At 46.7% G+C, this 19,917-nt stretch overlaps 1 protein-coding gene across 3 annotated transcripts in view; it reads left to right on the top strand.

Moving 5' to 3' along the window:
- Nucleotides 1–20: 20 nt before the first annotated feature.
- Nucleotides 21–19,917, top strand: part of LOC121933588 — a 31,311-nt gene continuing 11,414 nt past the window's right edge. The window contains exons 1-4 of one of the 3 annotated variants that reach the window (XM_042473549.1): nt 21–366; nt 2,401–2,532; nt 2,641–2,754; nt 5,365–5,445. In XM_042473549.1, coding sequence (XP_042329483.1) covers nt 97–366; nt 2,401–2,532; nt 2,641–2,754; nt 5,365–5,445 — 597 coding nt within the window. In that variant the 5' untranslated portion in view covers nt 21–96. Of the gene's footprint in view, nt 367–2,400; nt 2,533–2,640; nt 2,758–5,364; nt 5,446–19,917 lie in introns of all 3 variants that reach the window. The other 2 variants (XM_042473551.1, XM_042473550.1) reach the window with 2 other exon arrangements.

Here is a 19,917-nt window from a genome sequence, read left to right as displayed (position 1 = left end):
CCTCCTTCCGCCGCCGCTTCCTTTGGCGCGGTCCTCCCGCGGAGGCGGGCGGACCTGGTTTGTCCGGAGGGAGGTTCCGCCTCGTAGTCCTGGGCCATGGCGCTGCCGGCGGCCCTGTGGATCGGGGACCAGCTCATCCTGGAGGAGGACTACGACGAGAGCTACGTCCCGAGCGAGAGAGGTCCGTCACCCGGCCGGCCGAGGGCTCCCGGGCTCCCCCGAGGCCGCCTCCCTGCCCGCCTTCTTGCAGAGATCGCGGAGTTGGCTCGCATGATCGGCATCGACGCGGAGAAGGAGCCGGAGCTGCTGTGGCTGCCCCGGGAGGGCATCGTGGCGCCGCTGCCCGCCCGCCGAGTGGAAGCCCTGGTCAGTCTGTGGGGCCTCCCTTGGGGGCCTCCTGCCGGGCCAGGGCCTTGGGGCCAGGGTCCCTTGGAGGGCCAGGGGCCAGGGCCGGGTCTCTCCGGGGCCGCTCAGCTCCCTCTCCCTCCGCAGCCAAGACGTGACAGGGGACATCTACTACTACAACTTCGCCGACGGACGCTCCACCTGGGAGCACCCCTGCGATGAGCAGCACTACCGGCAGCTGGTGGCCCTGGAGCGGGAGAAGCGGGTGGAGGCTCAAGGAGAGGAGGGCCAAGCGCCAGGAGAAGCGGAGGGTGAGCCTGGGCCTCCCTCCCTCCCTGGCAGGGACCCTGGGCCTCTCTCTGGGCGGCCTTTGGCTCTGCTTTTCCGGACCAGGCTCCCAAGCTTGGATCCGGGGCCCCTCTCCAGGAGCAGGCCTTGCCGGGCCTTGTGGGGCAGCAGCCCTTGCTCAGATGGCGGCAGGCCTTGGCTGGCAAGGCAGCCTCTCCCGCTGACATCAGGAGGAATCTTGCGGGGGAACCTTGACATTCTGATACTTTCCTTCCTTCCTTCCCTCCCTCCTTCTCTCCTTTCTCCTTCCCTCCTTTCTTCCCTCCCTCCCTCCCTCCCTCCCTCCCTCCTTCCTTCCTAGAACCTCCCGAAAGACTTTCCTGGCCTGACTTGCCCAGTCCTCTGCCCCATTTATTTCTCTCTTACTGCCTTGATGCTGCTATGCAGACATGATCTGCTTCAGCAACAGCTGTCTTTTTCAAAGCTTCCCCAGGGCCATCTCTTTGATTCATAGCGTTTCATGGCTGGGAGCATTGCTGTTTTAGCATCTGGACCAGGCTTATATGCTCTTGGCCCGTGTTTTGTATTGTAAAACAGGCAAAGGACTCAAATGGCACATCAAGTGTATTGTTGTCACAAGGAGCCTGGCCTGGCCTGGCCATTTTGAGGGTTTTCCGCAGGGCCCTAGTGAGGCAGATCAGTCTCGCATCTCCCTGAATTAGGAGGCCTGTGGCGCGGCCATGGGGCACAGCGTGGCGTCTGCCATCTCAGCTGTGTTTGGCACCAGGGCTTTTCAGTAGTCATAAAAATCAGTGCCAGCCCCGCTTTGTGCTGTTGCTTTAGATGCCTTCCCCTTAGAATCAGAGTTGGAAGAGACCCCAAAAAGGTCTCTGATCCAAGTCCAACCCCATTCTGCCATGCAGGAACTTTCACTCAAAGCATCCCCACTGGCAGATGGCCTTGGCCAAAGACAGTTTGCATTTGCCCATAGAGATTTCAGTGGCCTGTCCTTGTGGGTCTGTTGCTTTTGTGACAGAGAGAAAAAAGAAGAAGGCAGTGGCTCACTGTCCCCTGTTAGTTTCCTTCCGGGGCTTGAGAGTGTTTTCTCTTCATCAATCTGGGCAGGAAGGGTGGGTCCCTCGCCCCACAAGTGCTCCATGGGGGCCACGGACAAAGAGGTGGCAAGGGAGCACCTCTAGTATCCCTCTGATCCTGTGCCAGGTATGGCGGCTGTCCTTTTTGCTCCCAGGGAGAGCTCTTGGTCTCTGATGGATCCTCTTGCCATTCAAGCTTCATTGTGAGCATCTTTCAAGAGACAGCTTCAAGAGAGCAAGGTTCAGATGGAGTGAGTTTTAGTTTTAGAAAGGGAGCTTCAGGTTCACTGCCCCAGGTAAGGATGGCATGAGTGCCAGTGCCAGTGAACTTCATTCAGTTCAGCAGTGTCGGCTTTGCCAGGGAGTTATTCTTTGGCTTTTAAAGAAAGGTGCTGGTAAATTCAAGGCTGGGAGGTTTATCTCTGGTTCTCAGGATCATGCGTGGATCCCCCAGCCTCATAGGCAATGCTTTTCTGACTGGGAGTCTTTGGCTGGCTGCTTTAGAGAGACTTGTGGTGTTGCACTGGGTGGCCCCTTGGCCTCCTAGTGGTCTCTTCCCCTGGCAAGGATCACTTTTCAGGTGGGAAGCCATTCCAGGCTGTTTTCCGGCTGCTTGCTTTGGCAAGATCTGCCTTCGACCTGGCTTGTGTTTGTCTTCTTCATCCCCTCACAGTCTCCAGACCCTACAGCTCCCCTGGAGGGTCTTGCTACATTTCATGGCATTGTAGGTGCTGCATCCAGCATACTCCAAGACGCACTCAGCCCTGAGGGGAGAAGCTCGGTGGAAGGGAGAGACTTGGCTCAGGTGACTTCATTTTCCCGCACAGTGCTGCTGCTCTTTTGCATGTTTAGAGAACTGCCTCATTTTCTCCATATTTTTTTGTAACGCTCCTGCTTTATTTGCATTCTGTAGCCTGACAGCTCCAGGAAGAATTCGCGTGAATTAGTGGATGAAGCAGTAGCAGCAGCATCACCCTTGAACCCACTGATGCCTGTTGGGGCAGAAGAGGAAGAAGCTGTCAGTGAGGTAGTGGTGCTCTGCGGAGAGGGCTCTGCCCACACGGTTTTCCAGAGGTCTGGGCCTTCCTTACCCCCAAATGGCACTTCAGTGGATTTCAGGCACACCTGTGAAGGTCTGCACATAGAGCCTCCCTAAGGAAAACGACTTGCCCCTCTTCCAGTGTGAGCTTCCAGCTGTGAAGGCAGCCCTGTCACTGGGTCAGAGCAGTGGCCTTTCTAGTCTGGTTTTCACAGGGGCCATATGCAGATGCAGAACAGAAGAGCAACAGGGTGGATAAAAAACAGTAGTGTTTCTTTTCCCCACTTTTTTGGACAAGTCCATTTCCTTAACCAGCAGCCTGGGACATGAGAATGTGCATTCTGCCTCCTAGGCACATGAATTTCACATTCGCCATGCACCAAAGATAACAAAGCCCTTTGCTTGACTCTATCAGTTGGACAGGGGTGGGGTGTCACCTTTTTTTATATGGTGTGTGTGTGTGTGTGTGTGTGTGTGTGTGTACAGCATGTCATACGTGGGCATGCCATAAGTGGCTTTCAGCTAATGCTGAAGCCATGCGGTGGAAGAAGCAATGATGCGCACACTGTGCCGCATACATGTTTTCATTGTTTTTAGTGGGGCTCGAGCATGTGTGGTATTTCCCTTACGCAGGGCCTCCTGGAACAGATCCCCTGTGTAAGGGAAAGGCCTACAGTATGTATGTATCATTATCTAAACACACAAACCATAGCAAAAGCAAAACACCAATTAACCCTAGCAACATTGTTATAACCATAAACATATTATCAATAATGAACCCTCTTGTCCAGGTAGGTATGTGTGCTTATATATTATTGTTTTACGCAATGGAGCTTGCTCCAACCTCCCCCCTTAGACAAGCCCCTGGCTGCAAACAGAGTGGGAACACCCCACGCATGCCAAGCTTCGCCAGTAAGGCTTTTTTAAAAATCAAAGTTATATTTCACAGCCTTTTCAGCACAACTAGATATGCATTAACCCTTAAAGAACCAACTCAAAGTTTATACAGGTCTAGCTAAATATAAACTATAAATCCCAGTTCTAACTCTAATCAAATTTCTGGCAGGAGAGCATCACACAAATGCGATTCCTGAGAAAGGCATGCTGTCCATTACAAAAGGCTAGTCAAGCAGGTGAAGGAAGTCCTGGGTGTCTTACTGTCGGTTAGACCTGCCTATAGGTTCACACAGGCACTGCTAATGGTTGTGGAGCTGCTTGGGGGCAGTGGGCAGCTGCCCTAGAGACCGGTTCCCATGCGCTGAGGGTTCCAGAGTGTGTGGGACTGGGAGCGACACCCCTGACGGCTCTGGCTTGCCATCCAAATGCCACCTGGAGTTTCCTTCCATGCAAGGAAAGCAAGGGTTGTGGTGGTCTCAGGGGCTGGAGGAGGCTGAAACTTGTTTCTAGCCACGAAGTTCCTTCTATGTTTTACTCCATCTTGAAGGGGCCGAGTGATGGGAGAACATCTGGGAGGCAGATCAGGGTTTCCTATGTTAGGAAATATGTGAAGAAATGCAGGACAAGCCTGGTCTAAATGTGCACTTTTCCACTACTGATTTTAAATTATTTTGTATAGCAATGGGCTTCTCTTGCTGATGATAATGATAATTAATCCTGACAAGTGGCTGAAGAATAAGTATGTTAAGTAAATAAGCCTTAGCTTCTAGTTTTTGCCCACCTCCATGAATGCTTGTAACATCCACATAAAGCCATCTAAGTTGGTGGCCATCACCAGTCATTGTGCTAACCAGCTCCAGTTTATTAGTGCACTGTACCAAATGCATGCTTTCTTTTTGTCCATCCATGACATGAAATCAGTACTCACGATGCAGCTGAATCACCATGGCCCTTCAGTCGCTCCTTGCAGCTCACTTTTAGGCTGCAGCTTGTTGCTGAACATTATTTCTTGGATGTGCCCTGAAGATTTTCTGTGGGTGATGGTTTGACTAGCAAGGAATTGTCTTTATCTGCTTGCAGTTCCACATGCACTTCTGTTCTGGAGAGGTAGCCAACTCTTTGCTTAGTTTTTGTGGCTGAATGTTTATGGTAACCTCTGCCTTTGTGGTTTTCAAGAACCCCAGTTTGCCTGTACCTGTCTGAGAGGAAACAGCAGGTTCCTAGGAAAAACAAAGAAGCATTCCACATGCTATAGATGTCCAAGTCTGAAAAAAGCATAGTGTGCCTGGTTCCTCTTCCGTGGCATGCTCACAAGAGGAATTGGCCAGAAGCAGGCATGCCTTTGAATGTGGGTAATCCTCCCACAGCTGCATAGAACCATAGAGTTGGAAGAGACCACAGGGCCGTCCAGTCCAACCCTCTGCACCGCAGGCATTGTTTCCCTTCCTCTGGGGCCACAGCTCATGAGGCCACAGTTGCCAGGTCTTGGGCTCACAAATCCTTTTTGCTCCAGGCGCTTCAGTACTTCAGAGGTGGGCAGCTTGTGGGTACAAGTCAAGATTTCCTGCCCTGCAAAGATCCCAACACTGTATTGGTGTGGGAAGGGGGCTTTCTGTGTGGTTTATTCCTTGTGTGTGTCTTTGAAGAGTGGCTTGGGATGCACAGCAGAAAATCCTCTTTGCTCCTTTGTTGCCTTTGCAGAGCCTAGGAAGAGCAGCCCAGCTTTTCAGGAACCTCCACATGGACGTCAGTGCCAGCCTTGGTGCCAGCCTTGACAATGAGGTGAGTGCTTCCTGTGTGAAGAGCCGGAGAGTTGTACCTTGACTTGTTGAGCCAGGTGCCCAGAACTCTTTCCTCAGAAGTTGCCCTTGAAGAGTGTTCAGAAGCTGCAGCTTGAATCACATTCCCACCCATTTCCATATCCACACCCAAACGTCTGGTGTTGGGGAAGCCCACATAGCTGAGCCAGAGAGGAATGGGTCTCCCCTCCCTCACGCCTCTTTTGTTCTTCAAATGCTAGCTGTTAGCATTGGAAAAGCAGAGAGCAAGGAACGGAGCTCTTTCCTTGGAACATATTGCAGGTGGAATATTGGCCGACCTCAGTGGGGTTTGCTACTGCAAAGGGGTGCTCTGAAAACGGTGGCCTCATCCCTGCCTGTTGAAGTGAGTGGATGGAGAGGAAATTTAAGGGGAATGGTAGTAATTGGGACTGCATTAGCAGGACCAAGGAGCTGCGTGTGGTTCATCTGCTTCCAGCAGAGTCCAGCACTCCTCCTCTGAGGCCATTAGTTCCCCACTTAACTCTCTGTGGAATAAGTAGCACTACTTAGATCAAACTGAGATTGAAGCAAACCTGATTCTGATCCTCTTCTGCCTTTATAGGATTCTTGTTCTGTGGGAAAAAGAAACCTACCACTGTTCTTCATTATTGGTATTTCTGACTGATTCTTTACAGTTGAAAAAATTCAGAAAAAGAAACAAGTTCAATAGTGCATTTGTTTGTGAGTCTGCACATCTGAGTACCAAAAATGGCTCTATTATTTTTTTTTGAAGTGAAACAAAAAGTTAATTGCGGTTCGGTTTGATCTGCACTGTCAAAAGATGAATCCATAACTTGGTATTAGTTTGGATCATTACTTATATTTGTGCTTTCAATTTATCCCATCTCCCCACTCCTGTTTATCACTCACTACAGAGAATATGTGCTCTTTCGCATGTACTTCCAAGGCGGTAATCAATTGCCCATAAAACATGGATTGCAACTTTGGGACTACCAAACTTGTCCAGTGTTGCATTGCTGAAACAATGTTTTGTTTTGTTTTTGAAATAGAAAAATTTCCCTGGAAAATAAAGTGCACTTGAAAATTTCCTACAGAAATCCTTCTGCCCAGCACCTCTGAGTTACTAATAGTGAAAACTATCCTGTGTGGTATAAGGGATTTCATGTTAGACATGGGCTACAAGGAAATCAAGGTTCAGATCCCCGCTTGGCATGGAACCATTAAGTGACGCTGGGCATGTGCAGTCTCTTTGCTTAAGGCAATGGCAAACCTCTTCTGAAGAAATCTTTGCCCAGAAAAAATGTACTGTATCTTAGAGCCAGCATGGTGTAGTCGTGTGAATGCTGGAGTAAGATCTGGGAAACCAGGATTTGAATCCCCACTCAGTCCTGGAAGCCCCTGGGTGCCTGGGCAAGGCACACTCTTCCAGCATTAGAGGAAGCCAGTGGCAAACTTCTTGGAATAAATCTTGCCAAAAAACCTTTATGTCTTGGCTGAATCAGTGTCCATCAAGAGGCCCATAACAACAACAGCAGCAGCAACAACAACATGTATATGGTTTTTCCCCCTGAAGGTTCTGAAGGCAGCAGTCACATGAAAGACTGCATCTTCTGACCCCTGGACCATCAGCCACAGGACGTTGGTGAGTTTGCCATCAGTGCGGGTGGTAGGACATCTTGTGTGTTTCAGAAGCAGACGGTGAAAGGGTGGTGGCTCTTCATCTGAGCTGCATCGTCGTTATAGGGTTGTTGTTGTTGTAAGTTATGTAGTGGCTTTTTGCCACCAGTGTGTAATCAGAGGCCCAAGGTGCCCCGTGGGGAGCCATTATCAGTTATTGCATTCAGCATTTTGTCTCTCTTGGCCAAATGCAAGAAGTAAAGCCCTGCTGAAGCTGTTCCTCGGGACTCATCACGCCTTTGACCGAGTGTCACAGTAACCCGTGGCCCAAAATACTTTTCTCTGCCTTTTTGGGCAAGTCGGTCATTTGTGCCACTCTTATAATTTTACATGCTCCAGGACTGAGGAGAGGAGAGGACTAACAGGTCTCTGGCAATGCCATTTTCTGCTACCACTGTTCTTCTTGCTTCTTGGGGCTTTATTTTCGAGAGTCCCATTTTGGAGAATGCCCTGGATGTGGCGAATTACCTCCAGTCCAAGTTTGCAGCAAGCAGAGCCCTGTGGAAAGCACTTGGAAGGAGGAGGTGAGTGATGAACAGCGGTTTATTTGGATCTCTCTGGAAAGCTGGTTGCCTTGGCTGACCACCTGCTTCTACTGCTAACCTCCAGCTGGAAAAAGGAAACAGAGCCCCGCTGCCCTCATCTTACTGCAGCTGAGGAGTGGAGGAGGTCCCTTGAGGCTTAGGCTGAGGAGGGATGTGTGTGTTTCCTTTAAAGATGAAGACTGCCAACTCTCACAAATGTGACACCCACTCCACCTCTCTGGCTGTAGGCACCCTTCCCCATACAACAGATTGCTTTCTAGTGTGCGCGCTGAGGACACACACACACTGCTTGTGCATTTTCTGCAGTTGTGCATCTTAAGCTCTCTGATGTGTGGCAACCGCGCAGTTCCCTCCCTCCTCCCCCCAATATGCTGGGGACCGCACCATATTGTGCCATTGGCTTAAGTTGTTTTCTTACTTCTTGGAAACTCTCCAAAATCAATAACAGATGGTTTGGTATTGTCCATGGACCACCACCTGAAGGAACACTGTCCTGTCAGGCAAACCGTGGGATTTGGATAGCAAAAGCTCATGGTAAGTTGACCATGGATACTGACAGGGGAAAAGGCTTTCTTTTCTGTCGAAGAATATCTTGTGCTAGTAGGAATGAGGACTTTGCTTGTCAGGGAGCCCAGGAATGCAGTCAGGGCCAAAAAGATAGTTCACTGGGGAAGGGATTGCATAGAGAAAGCCCTGAAAATCTCTTGACTTTAATGACAGCCTGTTTCTGCAGTTCCTTTTGTGGTTCTGTTCAGCTCTTCCTCTATTCACATAAGCTGTTACAAGAACTGGTGTACCTATGAGGACACACGGGAAGCCTGCTGTCCAGCCAAAAGTGGGCCAAATCCCATGTGGGGCACTTCAGCCAATGGTTTGCCCTTTTCCAAATTCAGATATGTTCCGTCCCCATCATATGAATGGAACATTGAGAGCACATGTGCACATGCTGTCAACAGAGAACACACAGCAAGTGCGGCTTCGCTACCAGAGGGGCGCCACTGTTGGTCTGGGGCTCATTGTAAGAAGGAGGACTGGAGTGGGGGCTGAAAAATGCACACACTGCCATCCACAGAGGAGCATCAGTGCCTCTGTTGCAAGAGGTAGAAGCCACTGTGGAGCATCCCTACAGGAGGTATCCCTCTGAGTACAGTTTTATGAAGCTAAAGAGACTTAGAAACTCACTGCTTTCTGAGAGTTCTTTCATGATGGTGGCTTGCATATTACTGTTGAATTGTGCTTGAAGCATGATGGGGGCGCAACATGGCGAAGGATCCCAGCCTGCAGAAGGCAGAACAAGCGTCCATTTACTTTGAGACCTGAAATGGCCTTGCTTGTAATACTCTGCTGCTCTCCTCTAGAAATGGTAACCCTGGACTGAGCAGACTGCCGTGCATTTGCTTCCATCTGCAGGAGGAAGGTTGCTTGGTGCAGGAATGGATGGCCGAAAGGCAGCTTAGAGAGGAAACAAGACCAAGGATCACCAAGAAGCAGCAGGAGGTACAGTGCCCACTCCAGACACTGAGCCAGCTGGCCGGATGCTTGCATTCTGTAGCACAACACTCTTCCTTCTTTAATGTTCTTTCTGTGGCAGAATGGGCCAGAATATTTTTGTTCTGATGGAGCTGCAGTTGGGCCCAACTGTTTTTACTTGTGAGTCTGGCTGCATTTGTTGCAGGGGCGCAGTCTCCCCATCGGCACAGCTGGGTTGGAGTTCTGGCTGGAGTCCTTGGGATTCGTGTGAACTTCAGAAGGTGCAAAATGCCGCTTCCATGAGAGCCAAATGTGACCATTAATATCTCATCTTCAACATAAAATTGTTTTCTAGTGGTGATGAGAATGAACAAAAAATGTTTTTAGATTTCTGAGCTGAATCCAGATTAAGCTAAGAAAGGAAAGTCAATCCTTCACATCTTTTTTCCAGTCCAAATTAATTCTGTGTATTTATCGGCTGATAGTGGCAAGTGGGGTGCATTGCTGAAACTTCTGCATTTTTTTTTGGGGGGGGGGAAATCTCAAGTTATTTTGAGCAGTGGGAGGGGAACCAGAATGGGCATTCCCTTAAAAGATGCATGGATGGACCCCCTCCCCCTTTCCTTTGAAGAGCCTTCCTGGGCTCTTTGCTCCTCCAGCTCCACAGCACTGTCTGTCCTGAGTGAGCTTGGATGGCCACAAGAAACCCTGACATGTTGACTTTTTGCTGTTCCAGAACATTTGCTGTTTTCTGGTGACTGGCTTGCTTTTCTTCTCTTGGGTGCAATGGAAGGGGTGCCTGTGGGCTCCACCATGGCCATTCCTTCTCCCCATAGCCTTTCCTGTGGATCTTGTTTTCTCCTAGTGACGAAATGCTGAGTCTGAAGTCAAACAAATGGAGGCTTGGAAGGAACACGCTGAGGATTCCCCACAAAGTGGATCAGAGATTCTGTGACAATGACAGGCTTTGTCTGTGCAACAAGGAAAAAAGCTTCAGTTCAGAGTTTGCAGGAACAGCTGCAGCAAGAGAGGAGAAGAGGCAGTGCTCCAGAGGCTGCATCAGCAGGAGGGTGCCCTCCAGCGAGTTCCAGCCCCCTGCCCTTGCCCTTGCCCTGCCTCCCAGGTTGGCAGTGCTTAGGTGTGCTCCATCAGTCGGTGGCTCGAAGGAGAGTGGGGGAGGAGTGGGTTGCCTCTGTTGGTACATTGAGCTTCAGCTTCAAAGCAAAAAAAAAAAAAATGTCCGAACTCCTGGGAATGGCTGAATTTGAACTCAGGGGTTGGGTTGAATTCTGTTCCCTTGTGCTCTTTTCATACTGATAGCTGACATCTGGGGCTTACTGTAGAACCCTCTTCTTTACCTACAAAGAGGTGCTGGACCACTAAATGTGGCTTTGCTCCAAGACATCCACTTAGTCGTAGGGTTGCCTATTCTGAGGTGGTGTCAGGATCTCTGACACTCACCCAGTGTGGCATGAGGTCTCCGGCGTATTTGTTTTTTGCTTTTGAAGCTGAAGCTTAGTGTATAATAGAGGCAACCCTCTCATCTCCCACTGGGGCAGGGTCCCAGAAACAACAACTCTTAGCTGACTGTGGAAGTCAGCTAAGCTTTGTGTCCCCTTCCAAAGGCTGTTCAGTGACCTTCTCCGAGCCACCCACGACAGAGCTCACCTGAGGGCAGGCACACGGACAGATTAATATCCTTGAAATTGTTAAACGACTGTGAGCTACTTGTGTGTGTGTATATGATTTCAGCATAAGCTTTCAGCTGCCTATGGTGCGTCCGTAGTGTGTATATATGGTGTGTGTGGGTGTGTGTGTGGGTGTGTGTGTATATATATAATATATATATCATATAGGAATGATGAAACAGAGACCTTAAGGCTTTTTCCAACACACTGTGATCTGATTTGGACTGGAAAAATACATTTGTGGAAGACTGGCTCTTTCATATATGACTGAACACTATTATCATTTAGCCAACCATCCCAGATACAAATTGAGCAACTGCTCTGTAGCTCTTGTGACCCGGTTTTGACTGTCTCAAGAAGTAATTTTAATTCTCCAGGCTATTTTATTTACTCATTCATCATGCACAAAGTAAGCTAAAGCATACAGGCTGTACACATCCCAAGTGATGAGTTACTTTCCACCAAAATTCCAAAACTATATTACAATATATCAGTTTAAAAAGAAAGCTTGACATACCAGCATTACAAATATATTTACAAGAACAGAATTTAGGCAAGATTTAAACAGTGATTGCCAATGAGACTACAAGTGGGTGGAAAAGGAGATACCATGATTATTTTTCTGTACAAGATATGGCTTTGGGAGGTGGAAACCATCATTTTGATTTGTCAATGAGTTTTGCGGCTGGATCTTCTCAGCCCCACACTTGTGGGCGATTTTTCCCTCCGGGAGAGTTGATTTTCCACGGTGGGGGCTGTACAATCTAGAAGATCAAAGAAGAAACAGTATTTGAACACAGGAACGCAAGACTGAGTGGTCAGAGCCATGGTCAAATTGAATGCATGCCACCCAATTTGTAAAAACGGAGTCAACATAAGAAGTTAAGGCAATTTTTGAACTGAAGTTCTTTCCTTTATCCAGAATTCTGTAAACACTCCAGTTCCACAGTGAACTAATTAACCATTTCAACACAGAGCATTCAGAGAGGTTACTTGAAGGATGGTATCTCCCATATGAATCTGCCGTGTTTTTAAATCTTCTGGGGAAGCCCTTTTCTCTATCCTAATAAAATAATCTGGCAGGAACACAGAAAAGGTCTGTCTCTATGGCTGCTCCCAAGCTCTGGAACTCTCTTTCCCAGACAAGTTAGACTCACACTTTCCTTACTATCTTTTCATGACCTGGTGAAGATCTTGTTATTCTAGCAGGCCTTTGAGATTATTTTTAAGAGGAAGTACATCTTGATAATGTGCTGGGGTTTTATTTGTTGGTTTTAATTTAACTGGGTTTTATTTTTTTGGTAATGTAATCATTTTTAATTGTGCATGATGTGAAATTTTTAAAGCTGACACAAGGCCCAAACTGGAAATAATGTGGAACTTTATTACGGTACAGACATGTCCCTTCTCCTGAGCTATATAGCGCTACAGCCCATCAACTCCCTCCATCCAGCAAATTGCTGATCCTGTTTTTCAGCTCAGAACAGCACATTTCTTTGGATGGGTTTCCAAAGAGCAGTGAGAAGGGCTTCTCCACAAGAGTAAACCCCTGCTCAATCACAATCACACACGTCATGTTTGTTTTCTTTGTCCCACCTCATACAAAGAGATGGTATTCAGCACCTGTTCATTTCAAAACTGAAAAAGCAGGGTTCTCAACAGCTAGAAAATCTTGTTTGGGAAGATTAACAAGAGCAAGACTTTTGCAGAGTTTTCGCTCAGTGTCCCAATTGTCTTTTTGTAGCAGATGTAACACTGGTGAGAAATATACATTTTCCTCCTTCAGTGGAGAGAAATGATAGTTATTATGTCCTTTCATGCAAGGAAAAAATAGAGGTGGGTTTACTTCTGTCATAGCAGAGTAGTGTACTAAAAAAACATAATTCATTGCAGCACCAGTTTCCACTGTTGTGCAGTACGGTATATACTCTGGTAAGTCAGAAATGTTAGTCAAAAAGATGACCCCAAAAACCTAGGTCGACTTATCCAAGGGTCAATGTAAATACTATACTTAACTCTTATTAAAAAGGGAACCATCCCTGGTAAAAGGCAAAGTGCAATCTGTTCCTGGAAGCACTGACCTCTGTTCTCTCTTCTCACTCCATCCTTTAGTGTGAACCAAAACCATTATGCCGCCAGACTTTTCTAGTTCTTTGGCATTGTTTTCCTTTGCTTCATCATTTTAGCTCCTTTGTTTGAATGTCCCCTAAGTTTTAGCCTCAACTCATCCAAGGGGTCATAATACAAAACCCGTAATTTGCCCCCAAAACCTGCCCTCACAGGGGGTCGACTTTATAGTCAGTATATACGGTAATTCACATGTCAGCTAGGAAAGCCCTAGATTCAAATCTGACTTACCCACAATAATTTGGAGGCATCAATCTAATCTTGGTCCAAACCACAATTGCAGTAATCCAGGTTGAGACCACTTTAACTGCCTAGGCCCAATGCTAGGGAATTCTGTGAATGTAGTGGTCTTGTGGATTGATTTTTTGCTTTCATTTTACACTTTATCTCTGTCGTTGCACACAGTAAGTGGCATGGGTTTCCACTTCCTCTGATTACTCTCCTTTATATTCTTTCATTCTTCTCTCATCCTTTTTCCTATCTTTCCCCCTTCACTTTCCATTTTAACTTGCGGAGAAGGGCTTCTATGTCGATTACTGGGCAGAAAATAAAAACTCAACAGTCATAACCAAAAAAGATTTAGACTCCTGCCAGATCAGATTAGCATGTGGGATAACCCAAATGTGGTAGATTGCTCCCCCTGGCAATCCCAGAATGAACCTTCTCGGTAAGTACAAACTTCTAATTTTGTGGAGCCTATTTAGCCTTCTCTGTCAAGAGCGCCATAAACTACAGTTTCCCAGTATTCTCAGGACATTTAAGTGGTCTCAAACTGGATTATTCTCTGCATGTGTTTTTGGACCTTTATGCTCATGGCATAATTTGACAGGAAAGGATTTAGGGCTGCAGGATCATTCCTATCAGTTATACTCACGCTTGTCAGTGATTGCAAACAGACGATCTGTCTCTGTGGATCCTGGCATCTTGTTTGCCTTCAGAGGAAAGTCAGAAATATCAAATGTTTCAGTTGCCCCAATTATAAGTTTATAACATTAGGAGGAGGGGGGATCAGCAATAACTTACCTTGCGCTGATATCTGGTGTATGCGTCAGACTGATATAGCTCACTCCCAGCCCCAAAGTCACATGTTGTCAATAGACTCTGAAAAACACAAACACTGGGAGGATGTAATCTGAAAAGATTATTAATTACGATTATTACCTAGTAGTAGAGTTATTTTATTATATCAATGCTACTATTGAAAGGATTACTTTATGGAGTAATGCAGGCAAGGAGGGATAGGTCCAGGCCCTGAAGCACCTCACTGTTTCGGTTCCAATTTCTTACAGCCTGATTTTAAGATTATAAAATGAATATAGATCAAAGGACATCTAATCCAGCATGTTTTTTCATACAATATGCTTAACAAGGTTCCCCTTTTGGAATGCACGCCTGTTGTGCAACGTGAGTGTTTAAGTTCAACCATTTGAGCGAAGTAATTTAGCTGAGGGAAGGGAACCTTGCTCCTCCTGGGATTTTGAGAGCAATACACCGCCACTGGCACACCTTGGTTGATTGTGTGTTATACATACTTCAATTTGCATCCTGATTTTTGTTTTTTGGTTGTGAGTCACCTTAAGTGTCCCACAGAGGAGACAGAAAGATAGGATTATAAATACATTTCAAATAGACAATACAGTTTTCAGGATCTCACCAAGCTTCTAAAATGCATCTACTGGCTTTGGCTGCAAGAAGGCCAATAGAGAATCTGCATGTTTACTGAGTTTAAAGGTTGTTCCAAATGTCATGGGAATTGAGGTTAGGCAAGAAGTGAAATTGGCCTCTCTAACCTGTAGAACAGACCACTTTGATTCTAAAAAGGCATCTCTTTCACACTTGATGTTAACACAATGCAAACAACAGCCCTTCTCGTATGTTACAGCAATGCAGGAGTGGGCAGACGCATTTCCAGTCAGGGCAGGCAGTTCATCTCCCCCGGGTTAGTCGCTCAATCATTCTTTCTTTGAACTGGGCGGGCTGTGCACTGAGGCTGAATCGCACTGCAGAATTAATGCAGTTTGAACATTACTTTAAAACTGCCATGTCTCCATGCCATGAAATCCTGGGGATTTTGTCATTTGTTGGTGCACCAGTGCTCTGACAGAAAAGGCAAAATATCTCACAAAACTACAAATCTCAGAGTTCCATAGCATGGAGCCATGGCATTTAAATCAGTGGTCAAACTGCATTAATTTGCACTGCAATTCAGCCTTACTTGCTGTGAACTGTGCATAACTGCTGTGTGAATGAAGGAGGAAGAAGAAATTACAATGGAACAGGTATGAGAATGTTTCTCTCTCTTTAAGGACAAGGGGACTGAAACGCTCGATACTGCCAGGTCAGGCGCAGTAATGCGATGTGCAGCTTGTGATGCTGCAGGAAGGAAAGCTGGAATTTTAAGCCTTGGCCCACTCAGGGAGTAACAGCTTCTCCCCCTCCTTCTCTTCCTCGGCATATGTCACTTAAGTGGAGCATCAAAACAAGCCCCCAGGCAGACAGAAAGGCAGGTTTTCATGGCAGTGGTGTCCAAGACTTCTGCACAGCAGATGAGGGAAACTATAAGGGCGTTGGGTGTTAATGTCAGGTCTCTTGACACAGCTGTGTTGGGGAAGGGTGGCAATGGTGGTCAGCTGTCTATAGTCAGTGGCAGGGCAGCGAAATAATGCACAGGTTCCTTCTGTGGATTGGAAGCTAGGATCCTTTCTTAATAATAAGAGATTAAACTTGGAATCATCTCTTATAGTTATGCTATCCCATGTGGGTCCACTCAAAGCGTCAGGCTTCAGCAGGCCCGATTAGCATGTGGCAGGAAGAAATCAATTGCATTGTTATGTTGGTAATTAACAAAGAAATAACACCAGTCAATCATATGAGCCACACAAATAAACAGAGAAATAAATATAAATGAACAATAAAAAACTAGTAAGACGAAATTAATGCGGAGTTTCGAACTTATTCTATGATACCCACCATTCTAGACACATATTGTTTGGCAACTTACTCTCTGGGTGCTGAGTGCCCGGGCCTTGCAGCGGAATGCTAGATCGAGAAGACCTCTGTTAGACTGGCAGAAGGATCCTTGGAAGCAAAAAGGAATAATGAGAGACAAACAGTGACTGATGGCAGAATTGCTGTTTTAGCACTAATGGCAGAAAGTCCATTTTGGGTTGTGGGAGAGGAACTTACCTTTGCTGATCTCTGGAGAGGCAGGTCCTGTCCTCACTTCTGCTGCGCTGTCCTGTTAGCATTCTTCACAGCCTGTTTTTGCAGAATTGTGGATTGGCAAAGGTATTGAGGGAATGTCTTCCTATAAAGGAGGACAAAGGAGAAAAAATTGCTGGAGGTTTTTTTTGACTCTCAGTCTAAGGAAGCTCTTGTGATTCCAGATGTTTGGACTTCAACAGAAGCCAGCATGGTAAAGGTATATGGAGCTGTCTTGCAAAACCTTTTGGTGGGAAAAGATCTGCATCAAAGCCAGAGCAACACTTTTCCTTTGCCAGGTCCTCATACTGAAGGCAAAGTTTTGCCATCCCAGAGTGTGCAGGGAGGGTTAGAAGTGACCAGACTGGTTGTCGTTGATAAAACACAAGAGCAAATATAAACCTAAGGGGTGGTGGGAATATATTTCTGGTTATCATAAGAATGCACATTGGGATACTTATTGCAATGGTCCATGCTTGTCAACTAGTGAAGAAAATATCTATATTAGGCGAAAGTCCCAGTGCCCAGCCAGGCAGACCAAGGGAATGCAAATATTAATCATTTGCAAGCAGTTAATAATTGTGCCCTTGACTCCTTCCACAATTGTTTGCAACTAAGCCAAGCTTTTAAATGGAAATAAAATAAAAATCAGCACAGCAGTCCACTGAGGCATGCACAGGAAGCGGCCTACACCAGGTAACACCAAGAGAGGTAAACCCAGTCAAGGCCCTCCTCCTGCTGTAGGGTGAGAAAAGCAAGTGCAACCCCCCTAAGATTCAGTGTGGCAGTGGCTTCCCCCAAGGAGGCAGCCACTGCCTTGGCAAAGGGTGAGTGCAACCCCTACAGGATTCAATTGGCAGCAGTCTATTTTCAGGAGGAAGACCAACGTTGCGGTGAAGGATGAGTGGTGCCCCCTCTAGGCTTTGATGTGGCTTCCACTGAAGAAGAACTGCCACCACACTGAATCCTGGAGCAGGCTAAAGTCACAAAACTCCAGAAAGAATGAATGTTAGATTTCAGGTTTTAAATCCAAAGGAAAAAAAAATCACGAACTTAAAAGGATATTGTTTAAAATCTGAATCTACCAAATATTTACCCCGTGCCTGGTTTCAGGATGTCTGGTCGGGTATGTAAACGCAAAAGGCGCTGAAGCAGGAGGGGATCTTAAAGGCGAGGGAGCTCTTGTGGCAGCTGGAGAAGTCTCTGGATTTTGAACATCAGGAGGAAGTAGCGCGCTCTCTGGGGTGGGAGACTGCTATTGAAAGCAGAAAACAGTGCATGCCAGATTCTATAATATAGAGGGCCTTTGTGTTTATCATGGGTTTTAAGTGACTCAGCAACACACATCACTAGTAATGTATCCCATTTTACAACAAAACAGCTTGAGACTGAATGTAAATCTTTGCAAGGTCACAACCCACACCATGTTAGAACTTTTATCCTGGCCCCTGGACACAGAGCGGGGCTGAGAAAAGTGACAACGTGTGGTGAGTTTTGAACACATTCTCCAGTTAGGTGAGAGGAATGAAGGGTTTTAGAGATTAAAATTTTAGGCCATTTAAAATCATGTTCTCTCTTAGCATAACATAGGAATATTGGCTGCTGGGGGAGCGAACGACAGGGGACAAAAAGAATACTATTAGAGATTGGAGCACCTGCCCGAAACGCAAGATAGAAATGATTCAAGTGGCATTTAAACCCATATATAAATTATTCATATGGTATTTAAACCCAATAAAACCCACTGTTGATTTGTTAGTATGAGGGATCTCTATTCAGCACTTAGAAAAATGTAACCTGTAACCAAATAAACTCCAGCCAACCTTTTCAGCCTCTCAGTAGTCACCCTACCCCCCATACACCAGCTTTCTTTCGTATACGAGATGACAAGATGATTAGTTTCCAGGACAGGAATGATTATTTTTGGGACTAGGACTCCCAGAAACCCCCAGCCAGCCTTTTATAAAAATACAATCCTAAGTCTCAAAAAACAAAACAAAACTCGGCAGCCATATTAACCAGAGACTATTGTGAAAGGGTGGGGACTGCCCTTTGGCAAAATGGATTGGTGCAAAAGCTGGCAATCACTTCAAATATGTGCTTCTTTTCTAAGGTGGGAAATCCTACCTGGCCTCTGGCCAAAGTGTTCACGGGCTTCCATGGCAATAGGCATCTCCTGCCTTGCTGAGACTCTCCTCCAGATGCTCCTCGTACTCTTCATGTCATACTCAGCTCACTGCCAGCGTTTTGTCCATGGCAAAGAACTCGTTGACCTCGTTTCTATAGTCTTGCATCACCTCCTGAGAAGATGCACAGAGTTGGAATGGTCAAGAAAAGGACCCTCGGTCTGTCCATTTCAAGCCAATGACCTTGCAGTCCAAAAGTATCCAATGACAAACGGACTCTCGGCTCTACAGAATGAGCAGTGAACAAGATCAAACCCATTTCAACCACACAAGAGACTGGTAAGACCACAAGACAGGATCTGGACCTTCCCTCCCTGAACAAGTCAAAGCTAGAGACTTCTATGTGTATATTTGCTCTCATCGCCTTGCTTGTCATCAAGCTGGATTTAGAAGAACTCAGAAAGAACCAGAAAGAAAGACATACAGGGAGCAGATGGTTCAGGGATGGAGCAAGTCTGAGAGCAGTTGGTGGTGACTGGATACAGTTATTGCCTGAGGAACAGAAAATGTGAGATTCTGTGCTCTCCAGCCTTCAACATCCAGCTGGTTGCTCTGAATCTCCCTGGTTTTTCCTCAGCCTAAGAGCTAGGCCAAACGGTGGCCACTATTTTCCCAACTTTGCCACAGGTCAAATTCACAAGTAGGAGAGAAAGTGCCACTTTAGTGAGTACATAGGTATATTGGTCCCTGTGTCTTTTGGGGATTTTCAACCCTGTCTTTTGTGCAAGGGAACAGACTTTCAGTGCTGTGAGGCCAATGGAGCAAAAGCCAAGATTTTGTTCTGGCCAGCACAGTGAGCCTTGTAGTTTTGCTGCAAGTTGGCCACTTTCAAATTTAGGTCATTTTAGAACTTTCCTCCCAAAGGGAGATCTCAGGTTTCTGGGCATATAACTAACCAAATCAATCCACAAATACTTTCCTCCCTTGAAACTATGTCTCCTCCCCTTTGCTCTCAAGTCTCCTTGCTGTTATGGTCCCTTGAGGCAGTAATCAGCCACAGCATTACAATCAACTTGGCAACTAGGCCTGGAGCAGTTGTCCATGGCACAGATTAACTGGCACAACAGGGCAGAAAAGATTACCCAGGTAGTTCAAAGGTCTCTAAGTGCCGGAAGCCTGTTTTGCTCCAACAGGTCTTCGCGAAGTGATAATCGGGAATGACGTTTTCTATAAAGTGCTTCTTTTTGAACCTTTGGATTGAATAGAAAGGACAGAGAAGATTCAGGTGAAAAAGAGCACCCTGTCCCAAACAGAAGTTTAGCATGCTAATAGGGAGACTGTTATAAGCTCAGACTGAAAGGAGCTTCTCCAAGACTGAAAGGTCTGAAAGCAACAAGCACCAAGTAGTTTGCATAGCCATGCCCCAGCAACATTCTGGGTCTGCAATACTCACTTGAGATATGAGTTTCTTCTTTTGGGCCACCTGCATGACAACATTGGCCATGGCCAGCTCATCCTCATCGGTTGGATGTCATCCTCCCCAGTCTAGATCTCATGGCTGACAATTTAATCTCTTTGCACTCAGGATCTCAAAGGTGTCTGAGAGCAGCTCGCTGGCATCCATGTCAAGAGGGGGACC

Source organism: Sceloporus undulatus, chromosome 6 (assembly GCF_019175285.1).
Source record: "Sceloporus undulatus isolate JIND9_A2432 ecotype Alabama chromosome 6, SceUnd_v1.1, whole genome shotgun sequence".
Taxonomy (NCBI): domain Eukaryota; kingdom Metazoa; phylum Chordata; class Lepidosauria; order Squamata; family Phrynosomatidae; genus Sceloporus; species Sceloporus undulatus.
The sequence above is the reverse complement of the archived record's forward strand: the minus strand, read 5'-3'. Positions and strand labels throughout refer to the sequence as shown.